Here is a 17,740-nt window from a genome sequence, read left to right as displayed (position 1 = left end):
AAAGGGACTGAAATGCCGCGATTGCACATCAAGACTGAGCGCAGCATCAGATTTCATCGACAATTCCCTTGACCGGATTGAAACCTACCTATCAGACGACCATCCCGAGTCAGTATTCGACCTTTGCCTTGTAGCCCTTTCAATCATCAATGTCGCGTCTTCTCGGTGATGCACGATGACCAAGACGAAGCTGGTATTTGCCGTGGAGCGACGCCCCGGCTGCTTCGTCAAATATCGCGGATTGCCAGTCTTCGCGATCGATTCAATTATTCCATAGCCCAACATGATGTGATAACAATCGCTGCAATTGACTCATCGCAGAGTCTTGGAAAATTGTAGTCTCCAAGTGTTAATCAAGCCTCGGAGCATAGGTGACTCATAAGCTCTCTGAATAGAGTAGATCTTATCGCGTGCGGTGGATCCTTGTCCCACTCTGTGGATGTAGACCGGTCTGTTGACTCCATCTAGTCTGGTAGTCTACTCGTCAAGCACCGATTTACCCATCTCCGACAAAGTGTGGCAACGAGAAAGCGGACAAGAAGCGCCTGCTCATATTACCTACAGCCTCACGTTGAAAGAGAAGGTCAAAAATTTCCGTGGATGATCTTGGTATTCATCACACGCCCACCTGGATCATTCCCAGTCATACTATTTTTGAAATGTGGCATTCAGGCCCACGCATCACAAGATGTATATCTTGCTCGGATCCGGGTACAAACACGGCAGAAACGTAATGAAGTTGTTGATACATGTACCGTGTGGGTGGCAAGTCGAGATTGACAGGTTCCAAAAAGTGCACTCCAGGTGCAAGTCTGTGAATTCCGATCCAGAGCTATTCGTAAATCAGCTTCGTGAGTATATTCGCTGATTAGTTCCACGGGTGGAAAATGGTACATGGTACATCCAGAGTGCAGATACCCCTGCACCAGGCAAATTAGGCGGGGGGAAGAGTTCAAGATCGAGCCGTCCACCATCGAGGCAACGTGTAAAATGACTAAGTTCCCTGGAATAGCCGTGTAAGGCTGCTGGTCCATGTTGGCCCAGGTACAAACGTGCATGTTCCATCTTGCCCGTGTACTGGAACACTAATGTACGCATTGACTTTCTGGAGAAGCCGTTATCCCCGACAATGCCCTAAGTAAGTGGTGGGTGATCCTTGACAAACCCCTGCACCGACGAGCAGAACCCCACTAGTCTGTTCTGCAAATCAACCCTTTTCTGGACTCGCCCTTTTCGAGTACAGTAGTTGACTGCAGTTAGTGCAAGACGAAACCTACTCTCAAAGGGAAACTAGCTTGGAGCGGGTTTCGAGGGTTGAGACGATCGGACTGGAATGAGCGGCCGTTGCGATAAGCTGCCGTGTGGGCCGAGTTGGCACCAGTTGACCTTTTGCACTTTGTCATACTCATTACACAAGACTCTCACTCTCCCTCTCTCTTCCTTCCGAGTTCTTTTCCACCGCTGTTTCTCTAATTCGAGAAGATTAATATTCAGCTCGGCGACCAAGTAGTGTTCCCACTACTGCCCTACTTGACTGGATAGCTTTGGGATGGCGCGCCCGGTGTTTCGGTGATAATCCCCGACTCCGGTCAATTGACAGGCTTCAAGGTTGCAAGGGTCCCCGTGGAGTTATAGTCGTGAAAAATTAACATCAAAATACAGAGATTAATAAAAAGAGACAAATCAATGAGCCAACAATTGATCCCTTTTCCAACCCCCCTCCCCTTGCCTAGTCAAATTGGAACCTTTCTTAACCTCGGCGACCACCTCCCTCTTTGGTCTAGTGCAGAGGGTCTCCATCTCGTGTGGCCAGCCATCCGCGTCCATCCCTGAGTAGAATTGATCAATGATCCACCCAGAAAAAAAAAAGAGAGAGTCAGACGTTCAACGGTCGATGCTCTTTCGTAGATCAAATTCGCGCAGTCACATCGTGCCGAAAAAGTGCAGCGTACGATTTGTATGCGAGGAATATCTCCGCCAATAGCGCTGGCCCCCTGCGCGAATATTGTCATTCTGGGAGTGGACAAGAAGCATAGCTAGGGCGAGAGGGTAGAAATCCTTAAGAGTGCCGAGTGTCTCTCTCGTGGGAATCGATTCTCTCTCTCTCTCTGTCTGTGTATGTGTATGTACTACATAGACATGTATATACCTCGCAGTGAAGAAGTGGGGTACCGTTGACGAGGAAAGTGTGTGTCACGCTTCTACACACCGCGCGATGCCCGGGAGAGTATGGGAGATCTAAATCTCCAAGTTCACGACTGTCCGATCCCAGCAGCATTTTCTCTCCCCCGGCCTATGATCGAGAGGCCCCCTCCCGCGCAAGTTGGTCGTCTCCGTACTCAATTGGTGATTCCCTCCTCGACTCTAGTGGACTGGGGTACTTGATCCCTGAGCGCCTCTGGGACCCTCTGATTCTCGACCGACGACACCTCTCGCCGCCGAGAGATTCGACGGTGATCTATCTCTTGGCGTCCCATTGCAAGCATATGCCAATGAAACTTTGACGCCTCCTTGCGCCAAAGCTTGGAAGAGGAAAGCAAAAAAACACACAAAACAAGACGCCGAGTAGTCGAAAGGGCCGGCGCCAGCCGCGTGAGAGTTTGGTCCAAGCCTGCCTTTCAAGCTCGATCTACGCTCGTACTCACGTCAAGCAACGGCAAAGTTTCGCCTGCCATGGTCATTGTCGCCTTCGCCTCCTTCGCCTCCTCCTCCCCCGCATTTCATCTCGGCGGGTCGGTTCAAGGTTGCATCCAACCCCGGAAAATCATGGTCAGCTAACAGTCTCATGCAGTGAGCAGGGATGATGGGCTATGATCCTTTAGGCGGGACAGAGGGGGGGGAAGGGGCGGTCGCACTGTACCCCAACCTGAACCTGGGTCCGGTGGGACTGTATTGGGCTCTTGCCGACCGTCTATGGCTTCATGTTCAGACTGTGGTCGACAGGGTACAGCTTAAAGCCCCTCGCGAGGTGTCAAAATACAGAAGGTGATAGAAAGGATTCTCATCACGTGCAGAATGCATGTTGGATACGCGCTATCCACAACCCAATCGGGAAGTTCCCCAGGTCTCGGATGCGGAGGAAATTCGAGCCTGACTCGCCCTCCCCACACCCCCCTCTTCTTTGTCTCCTTTCACCCACGATGATTCCTTGACAAAATCGGTGGCTCGACTGGGCCCATTCAGAAGGTTGCAGGTGTACCCCTGCAACATGATTGCACCATTTTTCCAATATCATTGTCGCACCCGGTGTGACTACTAACGATGATCAATCTTTAATTGGGCAGAGGCCGTACTTTATTCTTGGGCCTTGGTGCACATGATACAGGTCCCCATGTTGAACAGTGTGTAATACACACTGTGCCTGTCCACGACTACCTGGCCTCGTGGCTCATGGGGGCAAAAATTGCACAGGAAGCGAGAAGCAACGCCGTGATATTTCCACCCTCCCGAATCTGCACCGCAGCCATCCAGAGTGAATGGTGCCGGTTTATGGCGGCTTGTGTGTGTGGTCCGTTCTCCTCCTCCAGGCGTCCCGAGGGGACCAGCAGAAGCCAAGGACGGTGGGAGGCTTATCTGGTGGGATGAGCTCATCCTGACCCCCCGACGTGACACATTGCTCACTTGCCCCCATTACTAGTACTGCGAGTCCCGCGTGTGCAGATATGCGAGATCGCTCCCTGGGCGATGTGTTTCGGGGGCGATTCCGGAACCGGCGATATCAAGTGGGGTCTACCAGCAATCCGATGCCTATTGATATGGCTCGGACGAGTACATCTGATAGATCTTTTATCTTCGTTTGAACTTCTGTCTCGCTCTCGGTTTCAAGTCGCGGTGGGTATTTCCCCAGGTTCGGTCGCGTGAACTAGTTTGCACGTTCCAGCCTCGGTTGGGATCCAAATCAGGATGGACTTCCCTGTCTTCAGCTCCCGATCGTCCGTCGGAGGTGCGACCTGCCAAGGAAACGTGGCACACGCTCACTTTCAGCGCGCCTCGACTGCCCCGGGAGGGAAAGCGCGCCGACCGGTGGCGCTCTGCCAAGCCCGACGGAATCCAATCACCGGCTGTGTGAACCGTTCATCGGAGCTTATCAGAAGCCGCCAAGACAGACTGAATGGTTCAAGCGGGGCCATCCTCAGAGTGACGGTGCTTAATGCATGTCAACCCCCTCGACAGGTGGGTCCTGGGTGGATCCACGAGTCATGGGATGCATTACCCTGAGACCTGCCCCCCCACTCCTCCGCCCTATACACTACATGCTTTTCTGCTACATCGTCTTGCCCCTCCCTTTTCTGGCTCTCTCTCCCCAAGACTTTGCCGAGCCCAAGCCTGATCGGCTTGTCACCAACAAGCTCGTGGGAGGGTCCATCGATGGTCTGGAGTCCAACCGATTCGGACGAGGCTCCTGACCTCCCCGGAGGACTGGCGAGAGGCTCGATTCAGTTCCCAGGGCCTCCTCGATATGGTCAAAATATGGGGAAGGAGGGTGTCGCGATGCTGATATTCCGCTGGCTGAGAGCCAAGGCGACTGGTATTGCCGATACCACTGAGGCTCTGACTCGGGTCGTGATTTGATTCATTATTGATTTTTATTTTGTTGCTCTTTTGGGGGTTATTTCGGAGAAAAGGGTACGGGATAAGTAAAGCGCCACACAGGACGCTACTCCTGATCTCTCCCCTGTCAGACCATACTGCAATGGGGTGACCATTTCTGATGGGAATTCTTTCTTTCCACATCCCGGCCGACTCTGGCTGAATAGGAACCTCCCCATTGGGCTGCAGGCTAGGGTGGACAAAGGCAAGCCATTGGGGTTGTGACCGCCGCCTCGAGCACAGACGCGCCGTAGCCCGTGGCTGTACATCGGGTAGAGGCCTGATTCCCAGTACTGACGAGTGATTCGTGAAAGCTGACTCACTTAATGCTGACGAGGGACGAGAGTCAGTCCCGTGGGGAAAGCCAGGACCAGACCGGGCGGCTCAGACCATGGGTCTTGCTTGGCATTCCCCTTGCCGAGTCCGCCCGTTGACTTTAATGGGTTGCGTTATCCGTGGCCCAAAAGAACCCCAGCAACGATTGAACGGTGGATGTGCAAGGGTGACAAATCTTTCTCTCCCAGAAAAGTGTTCAAAAGGAGGGCCGAGTAAGGTGGACGATGGGAATTCAAAGTTCAAGTGAGAACAAGCAAAACTTTCAAGCAGGTCAAGACGCGGGAGAGAAAAGCGTATCTCGCGGGCACGGCCCCGAGTGGACCGTAGGGTTCTGTTCCATGGAAAGTCTTGTGCTCATTCCGCCACGGCATCCGCCATGCCTCGCTGGGGAATTGCTTGGAAGCCATGTCATCCGAGGAGATAGGACTGCTTCGCATGATTTGTGCAATGAAACGCCAATATCAGATGATCCTATCGCTCATTTCCTCCCTCCTTCTCTCACTCTTGGGGGGCCTGACTGGACAGCACCAAATCGGCTTTCTCGGAGGAGGGGTGGTGTGAGAGGTTGGGTGAGACCAGGAAGAGATACGATGCTCGGCGGGTCTGTGAAGGCAATGACCTGGCTCCTGATACGGCGTCAAGGACCTTCCTAATTCCTCTGAGTCTTGGCGGGGTTGGCAGGTTCGCCCGAGATTGTTATCAAGCCAAGAGGAAGGGATTGGTTGGTGAATGACCAAAGCCAGGACCAACGCCCATAATCTTCGTGCGTTATCTTCATCCAGAGTAGGGCACAGACTCCATAGTCCGACTGGTGTGCCCGCCTGCACAGTGACAACCCTCCGACTCCCTTCATTCTTGTTTCGTTGGAAATTGATAGAAATCGGCATAAACGCCACCCTGCGTGAAACTGGATCCCCTCCCCCCTTCCCTCCAGCGGTCCTGGAAGGTTCGTGGAAGCGCCACACGCCATGCGCCGTGCGCCGTGCAGAGCGGTGATGTTGTCGCTTCCGCTCTGGAGCAGACCATTCCCTTTGAGACTCGAGGACGAGGGCTGCAGGCACACCGTGCATCGGTGTAAGGAAAAGGCGGCGCACAGTCTAAGGCTGGCGAGCCGATGGCCACGAGGAATGGGCTGTCCCTTCCATCTGCGGAAGGTGAAGGCGGTTGACGTGCCGGCGTGACACCATGTGATTTGGACGGTGGCGAGGCACCAGCTCCATCCGCAAAATTGCCGAAGGAATCCTGACCTGAAGGTGACCACCGTCCTACTGTCTAGTGGGTGTACATCCATACCATTGTATGTACAAGCATCTGCATAATTTCCAGTTTGTGATCCTACGGCCTTCGCTCGTGGTTCCAGCTCCCCGTGGGTCTCGGTTGGCCTCACCGAATCTCGCCCGGTTCGCTCCGTCTCTCTCCACTTCTCTAGTCGGAATGTGGGAGAGCCTCCCAGGATGGAATGCATTGCTCATCTTGATCCTTGAATGATGGTAGCGAGTTCCTGTCGCGTAGTACTGGCTGGTGGGCGAGTAGCCAGTGAACAGCAGTTAACCCGTCACGACACTACCAAACACGGAAGAAATGAGTGAAAAGTCAGCCATTACGATCCGATCTATACGTGTACCTGTACCTGTACCTGTACCCGTACCCGTACCTGTGGCTGTACCTCCCGAAGGGGAGAGCACTCTGGGACCACACCCGCATCAGGCACTCTCCAATCACCCCCCACGTACTCCTCCGCAACGCCGATAACACGAGACTTGAAAGGTACTTGCCCACACCCGCTTAGTGTGCTATCCGTGCACCTACCACCCCAAGTCTCACCCAAGTCCTCCTTCCATCTTGCCGTCTCCACCGGCGCTACTCCACTTTGTTCTCTCTCTCTCTCTCTCTTTCGGGTTCATTTTCATTTTCTTATTTTTATCATTTTGGCTTCTTTTGGCTCCTCGCCGTGGCGATCACCACCCAATCACCTGCAATCTTCACCCCCGTTGTGGTGCTTATCCGCACCGAGACCGTCGGTTCGCATTCAGGGTTGCACTGGTTGCATCGTGATGTCTGCCTCGTTGGTCAATTTCGACTCCACTCAACACCTCCCTTCCTCCGTTCTGCAGCCGGTCTCAGATATCTGGAGAACTAAAAAGGATGGTCACCACCTTAGTCCCGATAAGGCGGAAACCCGTCGGACTCGCAGAGAAGGCTAAACCCAATATAGGTAGCCCGAAATAAACAATTCACCAATATCCTAGAAAATCATTGATCTCGAAAATAAAAAAAAAAAAGATCCATTTGTGGGGGTCCAAGAGATACGAGGCGCGCCGAACCATTGAAGTGGTCCTTGTCCTCTACAGGACTGGACGGTGACTCGACACGGAAGAGAGAGAGAGAGCGAGCGAGTGTGTACACCAACATGTGCGCCAGACTGATGGTGCAGGTGCGAGCCCATCGTACCTGCCGTTTAAATAAAGACCCCGCGCCAGCCCACCCTTTCGTCTCTCCCTCCTCTCTACCTCGACTTCATCCATCCTCGCTCTTCCTTCTGGCCCCGGTATCACGATCGTGACGATCTGTATCCCTCGTGCCCATCATGGAGAAGAACGATCCCGCCATCGGCGTCACCTCGGGTGCCGAGGTCGACGAGACTGCCCCCACCGATACCATCACCAAGTTGAAGCATCTCAAGGAACATCACCACTGGGATCCCAACCTGCCACAGGATGTTGAGGAGGACCTGGATCAGGCCCTGCACACCGACAGCAAGGGGGCCCAGATCGAGATCGCTCATGAGTTGCTGGACAACTCCATCTATCCCGAGGTCCGCGCCGCCGTCTCTAATGTCGACGAGGGAGGTCACTCCAATACCATCCGCGCCTGGGTGATCGGTCTGCTCTTTGCCACCATTGGTTCCGCCCTGAACATGCTCTTCTCGATGCGTCAGCCCTACATTGTCATTCCGTCCTACATTGCCCAGGTCGTCGCCTACCCCGTCGGCAAGGCCTGGGAGTTCTGGATGCCCAACAAGAAGTTCAAGTTCTTTGGCATTGACTGTCAGCTCAACCCCGGCCGGTTCAGCAAGAAGGAGCACACCCTGGTCGTCATCATGGCTAACGCCACGTTTGGTGGTGGTGCCGCCTACGCCACAGATGTTCTGCTGGCGCAGCGCGCCTTCTACAAGCAAAAGTTCGGCTGGGCCTTTGAGATCTTCATGTGTATCTCAACTCAGATGCTCGGCTTCGGTCTGGCTGGCTTCTTCACCAAGTTCCTCGTGCAACCGGCCGCCATGATCTGGCCGTCCACCCTCATCAACACCGCGCTCTTCTCGGCCCTGCACGACCAGACCAAGCCCGACCCCAGCAAGGTTAATGGCTGGAAGATCGGCCGATACCGTCTGTTTCTGTATGCCATGATTGGCTCCTTCTGCTGGTACTGGTTCCCCGGCTACATCGCTCCCTTCCTGAGTGTGTTCGCCTGGGTCACTTGGATCAAACCCCAGAGCCCCGTCGTCAACCAGCTGTTCGGCGGCTGGACCGGTCTCTCCATGCTCCCCATGACCTTTGACTGGACCCAGATCTCCGGCTTCAACTTCAGTCCCCTGATCGCCCCCTGGTACGCCATGGCCAATACCCTGATCGGTATGGTCGTTTGGTTCTGGATCGTCACCCCGGCTCTCCACTACTCCGGTCTCTACTACTTCAAGTATCTGCCCATCAGTGACTCGCGCAGTTACGACAACACGGCGCATACCTACAACGTCTCGCGCATTTTGACCCCCGAATTCACCTTTGACCTGGCCAAGTACAAGGAGTACTCCCCTCTGTTCCTGTCCACCACCTTCGCCATCAGCTACGGTCTGTCCTTCGCCGGTATTGTCGCTGTCATCGTCCACACCGTCCTCTTCCACGGATCCGACCTCTGGGCTCGATTCCGCGCCGTGAATGCGGTTGAGGATGAGGACGTCCACAGCCGTCTCATGTCTCGCTTCAAGCCCGTCCCCGTCTGGTGGTATGCGGCCATCACTCTGGTCATGATCGGCATGGCCTTGGGTGTTGTGCTGGGCTACCCCACCCATATGACCTGGTGGGCGTTCTTCATTTCCCTGATCATTGCCGTCCTCTGGTTCGTGCCCCTGGGAATCGTCAAGGCCTCAACCAACATCGACATCGGTCTTAACGTCTTGACCGAGTTTATCATCGGTTACATGCAACCCGGTCGCCCCATGTCGATGATGCTGTTCAAGACCTACGGATACATGAGCATGTACCAGGGCATGTACTTTACCCAGGATCTGAAGCTCGGCCATTACATGAAGATCCCCCCTCGCGTGACATTTGCCGCGCAGATGGTGGCTGGTCTGTGGTCGTCGGTCGTCCAGATTGCCGTGATGAACTGGGCCCTGGGTGCCATTAAGGGTGTCTGCGATCAGGACCAGCCCAACCACTTCACCTGCCCCAACGGTCGCGTTTTCTTCAACGCGTCGGTTATCTGGGGTGTCATCGGCCCGGCCCGCATGTTCTCGGGTGGTGAACTGTACAACGGCATGATGTTCTTCTGGATCGCCGGCGCCGCTCTGCCCGTCATGATCTACCTGGGCGCTCGTTACTTCCCTCGCAGTCCCATCCGCTACCTCTCCGCCCCCATCATCTTCAGCGGATCCGGTCTCATTCCTCCTGCCACCCCGCTCAACTACCTCTCCTGGGCCATTGTCGGGTTCGTCTTCAACAAGCTGATCCGTGACCGCTACCGCGGTTGGTGGATGCAGTACAACTACGTTCTGTCCGCCGGTCTGGACGTCGGCCTCGCTCTGTGCACCATCCTCATCTTCTTGGCTCTGAATTTGACGGACACCAACTTCCCCTCGTGGTGGGGTACCGATATTGCGGCGAACACCATGGATGCGGCTGACGAGGCCATCCAAATCGTTCTCCCCAAGGGCGAGAAGTTTGGACCGGCATCGTGGTAACCGCATGCACAAGGAATCAAAAATCATCTCCTGCGTCGCAGATATGCACGTGGTCCACCTTGCCGCCGAGAAGACGCCTCTGTCTGGTGCAAGAATCACGCCGAAGCCATGGCGCACCAGGGCACTGCACTCGCACACGACTCCAACGCGGTTGGTGCTCTGGACTGGTTCATGTCGATTCTTTTTTCCCTCTTTTCTCATGTATTCTCGTTGCAACGAGGTAACGATTCTATGATCTTGGTCGCTTCACTCACGTGGATATTCATAATCTTTTTCCATTTTAATAACATACCCATTTCTGCAAGTTTGACTCTGCTCGACTTCCTTTTCTCTCCGTAGTCACCACTCGAAAAGAGTTCCAAACCCATCGCTCTTTTCACGAGCCCCTGCCACCACTCGTGAAACGGACAATTTGCTTTCATCCTGGAGCAACTTTGTCGTTATTAGAGCCTTGGTCGAGTGTCAATCCCAAAATCCCGTCCATCGTTACCTCGACCCTGCTTTGTGACCAATTAGAGCAGGACCTGTCAAGTACACCGATTTGATACTCGAGGTAGGTGCCTAAAGTCATCGATGGAATTCCACGCATCCTGATCCCTCGACCTGTATGGGGTTCAATTCCATGGCAGTGAACAAATTACCATCCGGACCCAACTGCAATTATTTATCCACCCCATGATCCATCTACCTTATTCTTCTTGTTCCTATCATGCTGAACTATTCCGAGAGAACATGTGGGCAGGTATAGTGCTCGGAAGAGCGGAAGCACAAACCGGCTTCTTCCATTGGCATTTCCTTTTTTTTTTTTGCAGGGAGATGGAAGGGCAAGATGATTGACATTCCGCGAACGACCGGAATACTCAATTGATACATGTGATGCGATGTTTTAGCTAAGAGTTCAAGTGGATCTCTGTGATATTCATCATGCACGTTCGCAATAAACTGGTGAAAAGGGGCTGGGGATTTGGCTCTGTCATCCTGAGAACCCTTGAAACCCTGGTTCATTTGTTTTTGAAATCACTCTGTTACAAGAGAGGAAAAGAGAAGACATTAAAGACAAGGGAAACTCGTCTTAACAGAAAACAAAAACAGAATATGTATATCCATCCAGCAAAATCAGAGGCTTTCAACTTTATGCGGGTGATCGTCGACGCATACCGACCTGCAAAGCAAGCGGTTTCCGCAAGAATCCTTCCCGCGTCTCCATCGGACCATCCTGTTCGATTTGAAAGTCAAACAGACGGAACATGGTCGCGCCGATGATCATCAACTCCATCTCGGCGACGTTACGGCCCACGCAGGCGCGAGGGCCATGGCTGAACGGAATGAAAGCCGCCTTCTGACGGGCAGTGAGACGTTCGGGATTCCAGCGTTCCGGCACAAATTCCTCGGCGTCGGGACCCCAGATCTCCTTGGAGTGGTGGATGGTGTAGCTGGGCACGGAGAGCACGTCGCCGGGACCGAAAGTGTGGCCGGAGATGACTATGGGATCTGCGCCCGCAGGGATCTCACGCGGCAGACCCATGGCGGAAGTGGAGTGGATACGCATGGTTTCCCAAATGGCCCATTGAAGATAGTCGATATCTTTGACCATGGAGAATGTAGGTACGTCAATATCCTTGGGAATCGACGCGTCGAGAACCTTGTGAAGTTTCTCAATCACACCGGGAGTACGCTGGCACCAGTACAGAATCGCGCAGGCAGTGTTGGAGGTGGTGTCCGAACCGGCAATCAGCTGAGTGAGAGCCTCCGCGGTCAACTCCTCGCGTCCGAGGCTGTTTCCGCTCCCATCCTTGCCCTCCATCAGACGAGCGAGAAGATCAACGCGAGTGTTGTTGGCCATCACCTCGGGCTTGAGACGTTCACCGACCCGCGCAATAGCAATACCGGCCAGATTCTGAACCGCCTGCAGTCCCTCCGAGAAGAACTTGTCGGGAAGGTACTTGGCGAACGGTTTGAGGGACGGCATGCAGCCTAGTGTGGCTGAGACTTCACCCCGACGGTTAAGCACCTCCACCGCGGCAACGTACTTGGGCGGGTCATCGGGATGCAAACGCATCTCGGCGATATCCTGACCTTTCTCCAACATACCGAAGGGGGCCCCGAATGCCAAGTCGCCGATGATATCAAAGGCGAGGTAGTTGAACCAGTGGAGCGCGTCGATGCTCGCGTACCCAGTCTTTGGGTTGGCTTCGACATCAGCCATCTTCCGCCATTGTTTCACAAAGAGCTCAATGTTGCCGTGGATGTATTGCTCAAATTGACCAATAGACTTGGCGCTGAACGTGTGCGAGACTGTCTTACGCTTGCGAGTGTGTTCAGCACGGTCACGCGTATTGAACAGACCACGCCGGATGGAAACAAAAGCATCATAGAAGTCACTGGGAACCGTTCTGTGCGTCAACAATCTGGATGGCTGTTTTCGGGGCGGAGAATGGGGTGCGAGGTGAAGCAGCGGATGCAAGAACACAACCATCGCAACTTACGATTTCAAAAACCCATTGCCGTGTCCATACACAGCTGTGATTGCTTCATCATCCGCAACGGAGACGTGACGAGGGGCAATTCGCACAAGCTTGCCATACTTCTTGTGAGCTTGGTCGACCGACAGATATCGTTTCCCATGGCGAGCCTGTAGTAGCAACCAGAGATTCGTGAAGGCAGCAAGCCTTGGGCCGGGGATGTCGCGGAGTCGCGAGTATTGAAAGTAGGGCACCAAAAAATAGGCAAATATGACGCTCAGAATGAGGATTGGCGCATTCTCAAGTGTGATGAGCATGACGAAGGTGATGTCTGCCGACGTGGGAGTAGAGGAGCTGGCCTACACCGGAACACTTGGAAAGAACCCGACCGTTGGCTGCGCCCGTCGTTTTGTGCACGACGGTTCAGAGTGGATCTGCGACGCTGAAGAAAAAGGCGGGGGTGAGCTATCAGCACTAGGGCCAACGGCTCCCGGGGTCCAGCGGAAAAGTGAAAAGCTCCGGGATCTCGGACAGTGACTGAGGTCTTATTGAATGTTTGAGCGCCGCCTTGGGTGATGACGCGTGATCAAATTGTTGCGATTGTAAGATTTGACAACTCTCTGCGAAAAGAAGTCTCCGCGAGATTTTCGAGAGACAGGAGATCGAGGTTCATTTATGCAACAAAGATGCTGCAGAATAGCTTGGATTGATCCCCGAGGTCTAAACTGAGAACGGAAGTGCTGGTCGGTATCTGGGGACCCTCTGAAAGTGGACCTGCCGCCTGAGTAGTTGCCGTGGCTGACCTCCGAACCACCGCTTACTCGGTTATTCCCAGATCAACTCCTCTCAACTCGACTCAGCCTATTAAATGGACTCGATTGAGCAATCGGCATCTGCGCGTCGGTCTCTAATTGGCAGTGGCACGTGTTGAAAGGATGAAAATCGCCGCTATCCGTGGTCGCTGGGATGAAGGACCGTGCCGTTACATTCTAATCGAGTCCCTGAAAGACCGGGTGAGCATGACTTCATGACCCGCGCACTCCAGGCAACATACTTTGGAGCATCGCACAGCGAGACCGTTCCCCTGATTGCAGATGGTGAATCGATCGAGAAAAAAGGAAGGCTGGGTAGATGGATTGACAGTCGAGATCTTGGGATTATTCCTGACGGAGACTCGCCATCCGTGCACGAGGGATGCCACGTGATGCAGACAGCGTTATGTTGGCTTGCAGTCGGCATCCACGCATAACGCAATGGACTCATATCGAAGCTGAGGTCTCTATCCAATTCAATGGACATCCATACACGTGCGTGTCGAACAGTGTTTAAAGTGATGGATCGACATTGGACATCCTGTTTATAAAAGAGCAAAATAACTGGAAGCTTTCGGTGATGACTCCTAGCGAGGCAACCAAGTTCCAGTCTTTGCATTCCGAATTCCATTCAACTACAACTTCTGGAGCCTGCGAACACGACCTTTCTCCTCGTGTCTCTGTGACACCTACTTCGTGATCAAGACAAGGGACATGCCCGAGGTACAAGTTATTTTTCATAGGCAAAGAGCGTGGGCAGAGTGTACTTGATACCAATAGATGCAGACCAAGACCTTTCCGAGTCGAGGTGGATGCTTCTTTCATCGAAAATGTGATCCAATGCCAGGACTATGGACATTTTGGAAACAAAAAGGTTGTATATCGCGGACATGGAAGCACTCACCAGTCGGCGACTGGGAACAAACCATTTCGCTTCTTCTCGCCCTCCCATCGCTCAATCCAGGCCTTCATCTGATCGCGACTCCTCTGGCTACCAATATTCACCGTGGGAATAATACGACCAATCCGTAAAGCACAACAAAACATAGTGAGCTCGCGAAAGGAGCTATGTTCACTGTAGGGGACTCCGAAACAGGCGCTCTCGCGCGTGCTTCCGCGCTGCGGCGTTAAATGTTCAGTCGTGAAGGGTGTCCGCCAATGTTCGCCACGAAGCACCGTTGGTACGGGGGGGTTGTCCAGCATGCGACCTGCTGGAGGTCGATAGGACCATCCGGTGGGACGAAACCCAACTACGCGGCTGAAGTCGGGTTTTAGAGTGTCCAGATAGTCGGCTAATGTATCGGCTCGAATCTCAAACAGTGTTTGCATGTGAACCTGTGCTTCACGGGGGTTGCTCGTCAACAGCGCGCTTAATTCGGGATCTTCCAAGCAAGCACAGATTCGTTGTTTTTGCGGATTGGCAAAGATCTTGGATCCCAGTGCCTTCGCAATGCCAACACAGATGCGCTCCTTGCCAATGCTGTACGTGCCCATCACTACTAACAACCGCCCGCTCTTTGCGGATGGTTGATTGGGGGTGGATTCGCTTTTGGTGATGGATGACAGAAATTTGTTCATCAGAACTCCACCGGCTGTCTTGCCTAGCTCGCCCCCCACGCCAGACTCCTCGTTCAGTCGGACACACAGTTCAGAACATGCCGCTATGACGTCTTCCTGACTGGGGAATGCGTACTTGGGATTGAGATAGGTCGTGTCCAAGTAGCATGAATCGAGACGCTGCTGGGACGGTTTGCCCGTCACCGTATCGATGGACTCGGGCCGGAGGAGCGGGTGTTGGAGATGGTCTGGGGAGGCTCGAAAATCGCCGCAGTGAAGGATGCGCTGCCGCCGAGCGCTTGGACCGTTCCCGAATGTTTTCTCAAAGAGGAATAGAGAGCTGCCCGGACAATGATTTGCGTTGATCATTGTGACCTTAACCCCCCCAGTATTGGGCACTTCGAAAGGGGTTTCAAATTCCAGATCCACCACCCACTTGGGATCAACCCGGAGCTGCTGGCGGACCAGGTTGCCGGTCGGTCGGCTACAGTAGATCGGGCCATGACACCAGGACTTTGTCAGCCCAATGTAGTGATCGCTGTGGAAATGACTGAGGAAGTACGCATTACATCCCTCGACAGCGCCATAGCGGAAAGCGTCAACGCAGATGGAGAAACCCGGCATGATCTTGTAGAACGGGCATGTACGTTGATAGGCTTGTTTTCCGCGCGATGAGACCTCATTGGCGGCGGCCGCCGCCCATGCAGTGTCTTCGGCGTTGCCAGCCATCATTTTTGAAAAGGCAGAGCGGACGGCAGGTGCATTCTTTGAAAACGGATCGCTCTGAGGTGGTCGAGCGATGGCGGCCTTTTCGAGACGTCTGGGCATTTTGCTCGGACTCTCATCCTTCTGGTTCGAAATGTCCGGCGATAATGCCGTTGAGCTTGATTCGGGTGTCTCCAGAGCGTGCGAGATCGACGGCTTGCCATCCAAACAATCGTTTACGTGGACGGATAGTTCTGTCTCGCTGAACCCTGCCAGTTCCTGCTGGCATATTGGACAAGCCGGTACAGATTCCTCCGTGCCGGGGTCAAAGTCGGTTGCGTCATGGGAGTCGTTAGGTATCATCATGCCGAATCGAACTCCGTGAGCTTGTTCGTCATCTTCGTCTTCCCAGGGTCTTTCTCGAAACTCCTCGCCTATTAATTCATCCCCGTCTTCAACATCGTCAAAATTCGCGGTTTCATAATCGTTTCCATCATTCGTTGCGTTTCTTACCAATGGTGACTGCTGAGGCTGGATGGCAAGAGGGCTCGTGTGCGATTTCTCGTCAGCTGACGGTGCGCATGCTATCGTATTCGCCGCGGCTAGTGTAGTCGGCAGATTGTCTGCTATCTCATGATACTCTGGTAGATCTTCGTCACTGTCCGATTCGTCGATGAAGGGCCCACTGGTCGATTTGAGCGCTGGCTGTGATTTCACGGCCTTGGGCAGATCGCTTGCCGGGCATGCCTGGTCCTCGGTGTCGATGGAATCCACCTTCCGTCTCTTAACTGCTTGTTGGTCTTCTTGGTATCGAGAGTCCTCTGGACGTGGTGAATCGACTCCGTCGCCCCATATATCGTCTGGTGTTTTGGATCGACTCCTTCCGTTCGTTTCCAGCGTGATTCGCTCAGAATGAATCTTCGCAATGCCTTTTTTGTCCTCGAGAAAGAGACCCTCGGAAGATTCGATCTTCAAACTAGCTCCCTGTTGAGACTTTGGCGTGGCAAGCCCCGAGGTGGAAGGAATAGACGACCCGACAAATTGGGTGATACGGGTCTGTCGAGATGTTGCGCCCGGTGGTGTATCGGTCTTTTGGAAGAAATTCAGGATGCTTCGATTCTTCTTGGCGGAGGAGGACTTTGTGGAGGAAGCAGGTCCCTTCGAAGGCGTTGACGCCTTTCTGGCTAATGATCCAGCCATTGCCTGGAAAAGAGAGAAGAGGAAGGGACGGTAGCTCAACAGGAAGCCCGAAGCTCAGCTCCAAGCAAAGACTTGATGACCAGTCGCCGGATGCGATTCACCGGTGCTGAGATTGACTGAAATACTCGCCAAAATATGTACAGATTGCGGTTTCATTATCCCATGGACAAAGATCGAATCTTGGGTCTACGCCACCCGATGCGTCGGAGCCTGAATCGCGCGATCGGCGCGACACGAAGTCACGTGGGGCCCACCTGGGCAAATGTCCATCAAGCGTGGAACGCAGAAGATGGAGAGGAGGTGCAGAGCCGGATGGACCTCATATAGTTTGAGAACATTACTGAAGTGGATTAGATCTTGGAAAGATCCGGTCATGTACTAGATATAAGCGTTGAACTTGGTCATTTCGAAAGCTCGACCTTTGCTAAATCCATATTACGAGCCTGCCTCCATCTGTATATTCCGAGTAATTGTCCAGGTAGACGCACCCGCCTGGTCCTGCCAAGAAATATCGATAGTCAAATATACGCTGGGTGGTGACCACGCACGAGCTCATGACTTCAGTGGTAGGTCTGGTCCATGCAGGTATTCCATTGCAGTCCGTACCTAGTGTCTGTCTCCAGTGATCCTCACCATCTGGAGAATGGAATCCATGCAACTCCCGCATAGCTACGGCCCGTAGGTAGGTCACGCCACGAATGTCTTCCACCTCCAGTCCAATACATGGATCTCCATAGGATTTACAGATAAATGCACCAATATCCTCGGCCGAGTCAGTTGGATGGCCAACTTCACACCTATGTGCTCTGTACGTAGTCAGGACAGAGCGTTCAATTATCCCAAATATTTTCAAGAACCTGACGTGGCATTCATGATGTGTTCAATACGTGTCCCTGCCGTGTGGAACATACAGGCTCGCATCAAGTCAACTATCAGGTTGCGAAAGCCCATTCTAGGTCTCGGGCACCAGACCAAAGCATCTCATTAGCGATCATCCGCGTCCGCATATCATATCAATTGTCATCCTCCACATTGCACTAGCTTTGGTTCATGTCAAGCTGCGCAGTGCGTCCATTGTAATCCTGCCCCGTAAATGGGTCTTTTTTTTGTGCATCATG

At 53.4% G+C, this 17,740-nt stretch overlaps 5 protein-coding genes across 5 annotated transcripts; 2 read left to right on the top strand and 3 right to left on the bottom strand.

Moving 5' to 3' along the window:
* Nucleotides 1-3,903: 3,903 nt before the first annotated feature.
* POX_h09883 (uncharacterized protein) lies at nucleotides 3,904-4,572 on the top strand (the record flags this gene model as incomplete). The annotated part of the gene is made up of 2 exons (XM_050118628.1): nucleotides 3,904-4,173; nucleotides 4,309-4,572. 2 exons carry the CDS (start codon nucleotides 3,904-3,906, stop codon nucleotides 4,570-4,572), a joined length of 534 nt encoding a protein of 177 aa, XP_049965415.1.
* A 1,203-nt stretch (nucleotides 4,573-5,775) lies between these two features.
* POX_h09882 (uncharacterized protein) lies at nucleotides 5,776-6,391 on the bottom strand (the record flags this gene model as incomplete). The annotated part of the gene is made up of 2 exons (XM_050118627.1): nucleotides 5,776-6,173; nucleotides 6,220-6,391. The coding sequence occupies 2 exons, from the start codon at nucleotides 6,389-6,391 to the stop codon at nucleotides 5,776-5,778; spliced, it is 570 nt and encodes a 189-aa protein (XP_049965414.1).
* Nucleotides 6,392-7,513: 1,122 nt separating this feature from the next.
* On the top strand, nucleotides 7,514-9,886 carry POX_h09881 (Sexual differentiation process protein isp4; the record flags this gene model as incomplete). The annotated part of the gene is made up of 1 exon (XM_050118626.1): nucleotides 7,514-9,886. The coding sequence occupies one exon, from the start codon at nucleotides 7,514-7,516 to the stop codon at nucleotides 9,884-9,886; it is 2,373 nt and encodes a 790-aa protein (XP_049965413.1).
* Nucleotides 9,887-11,018: 1,132 nt separating this feature from the next.
* Nucleotides 11,019-12,665, bottom strand: POX_h09880 (Benzoate 4-monooxygenase; the record flags this gene model as incomplete). Its single annotated transcript, XM_050118625.1, has 2 exons — nucleotides 11,019-12,267; nucleotides 12,373-12,665. The coding sequence occupies 2 exons, from the start codon at nucleotides 12,663-12,665 to the stop codon at nucleotides 11,019-11,021; spliced, it is 1,542 nt and encodes a 513-aa protein (XP_049965412.1).
* Nucleotides 12,666-14,060: 1,395 nt separating this feature from the next.
* Nucleotides 14,061-16,622, bottom strand: POX_h09879 (DNA cross-link repair protein pso2/snm1; the record flags this gene model as incomplete). Its single annotated transcript, XM_050118624.1, has 1 exon — nucleotides 14,061-16,622. One exon carries the CDS (start codon nucleotides 16,620-16,622, stop codon nucleotides 14,061-14,063), a length of 2,562 nt encoding a protein of 853 aa, XP_049965411.1.
* Nucleotides 16,623-17,740: the final 1,118 nt, after the last annotated feature.

Source organism: Penicillium oxalicum, chromosome VIII, assembly GCF_001723175.1.
Source record: "Penicillium oxalicum strain HP7-1 chromosome VIII, whole genome shotgun sequence".
Taxonomy (NCBI): Eukaryota; Fungi; Ascomycota; class Eurotiomycetes; order Eurotiales; family Aspergillaceae; genus Penicillium; species Penicillium oxalicum.
This window is presented reverse-complemented; position numbering and strand designations above follow the sequence as displayed.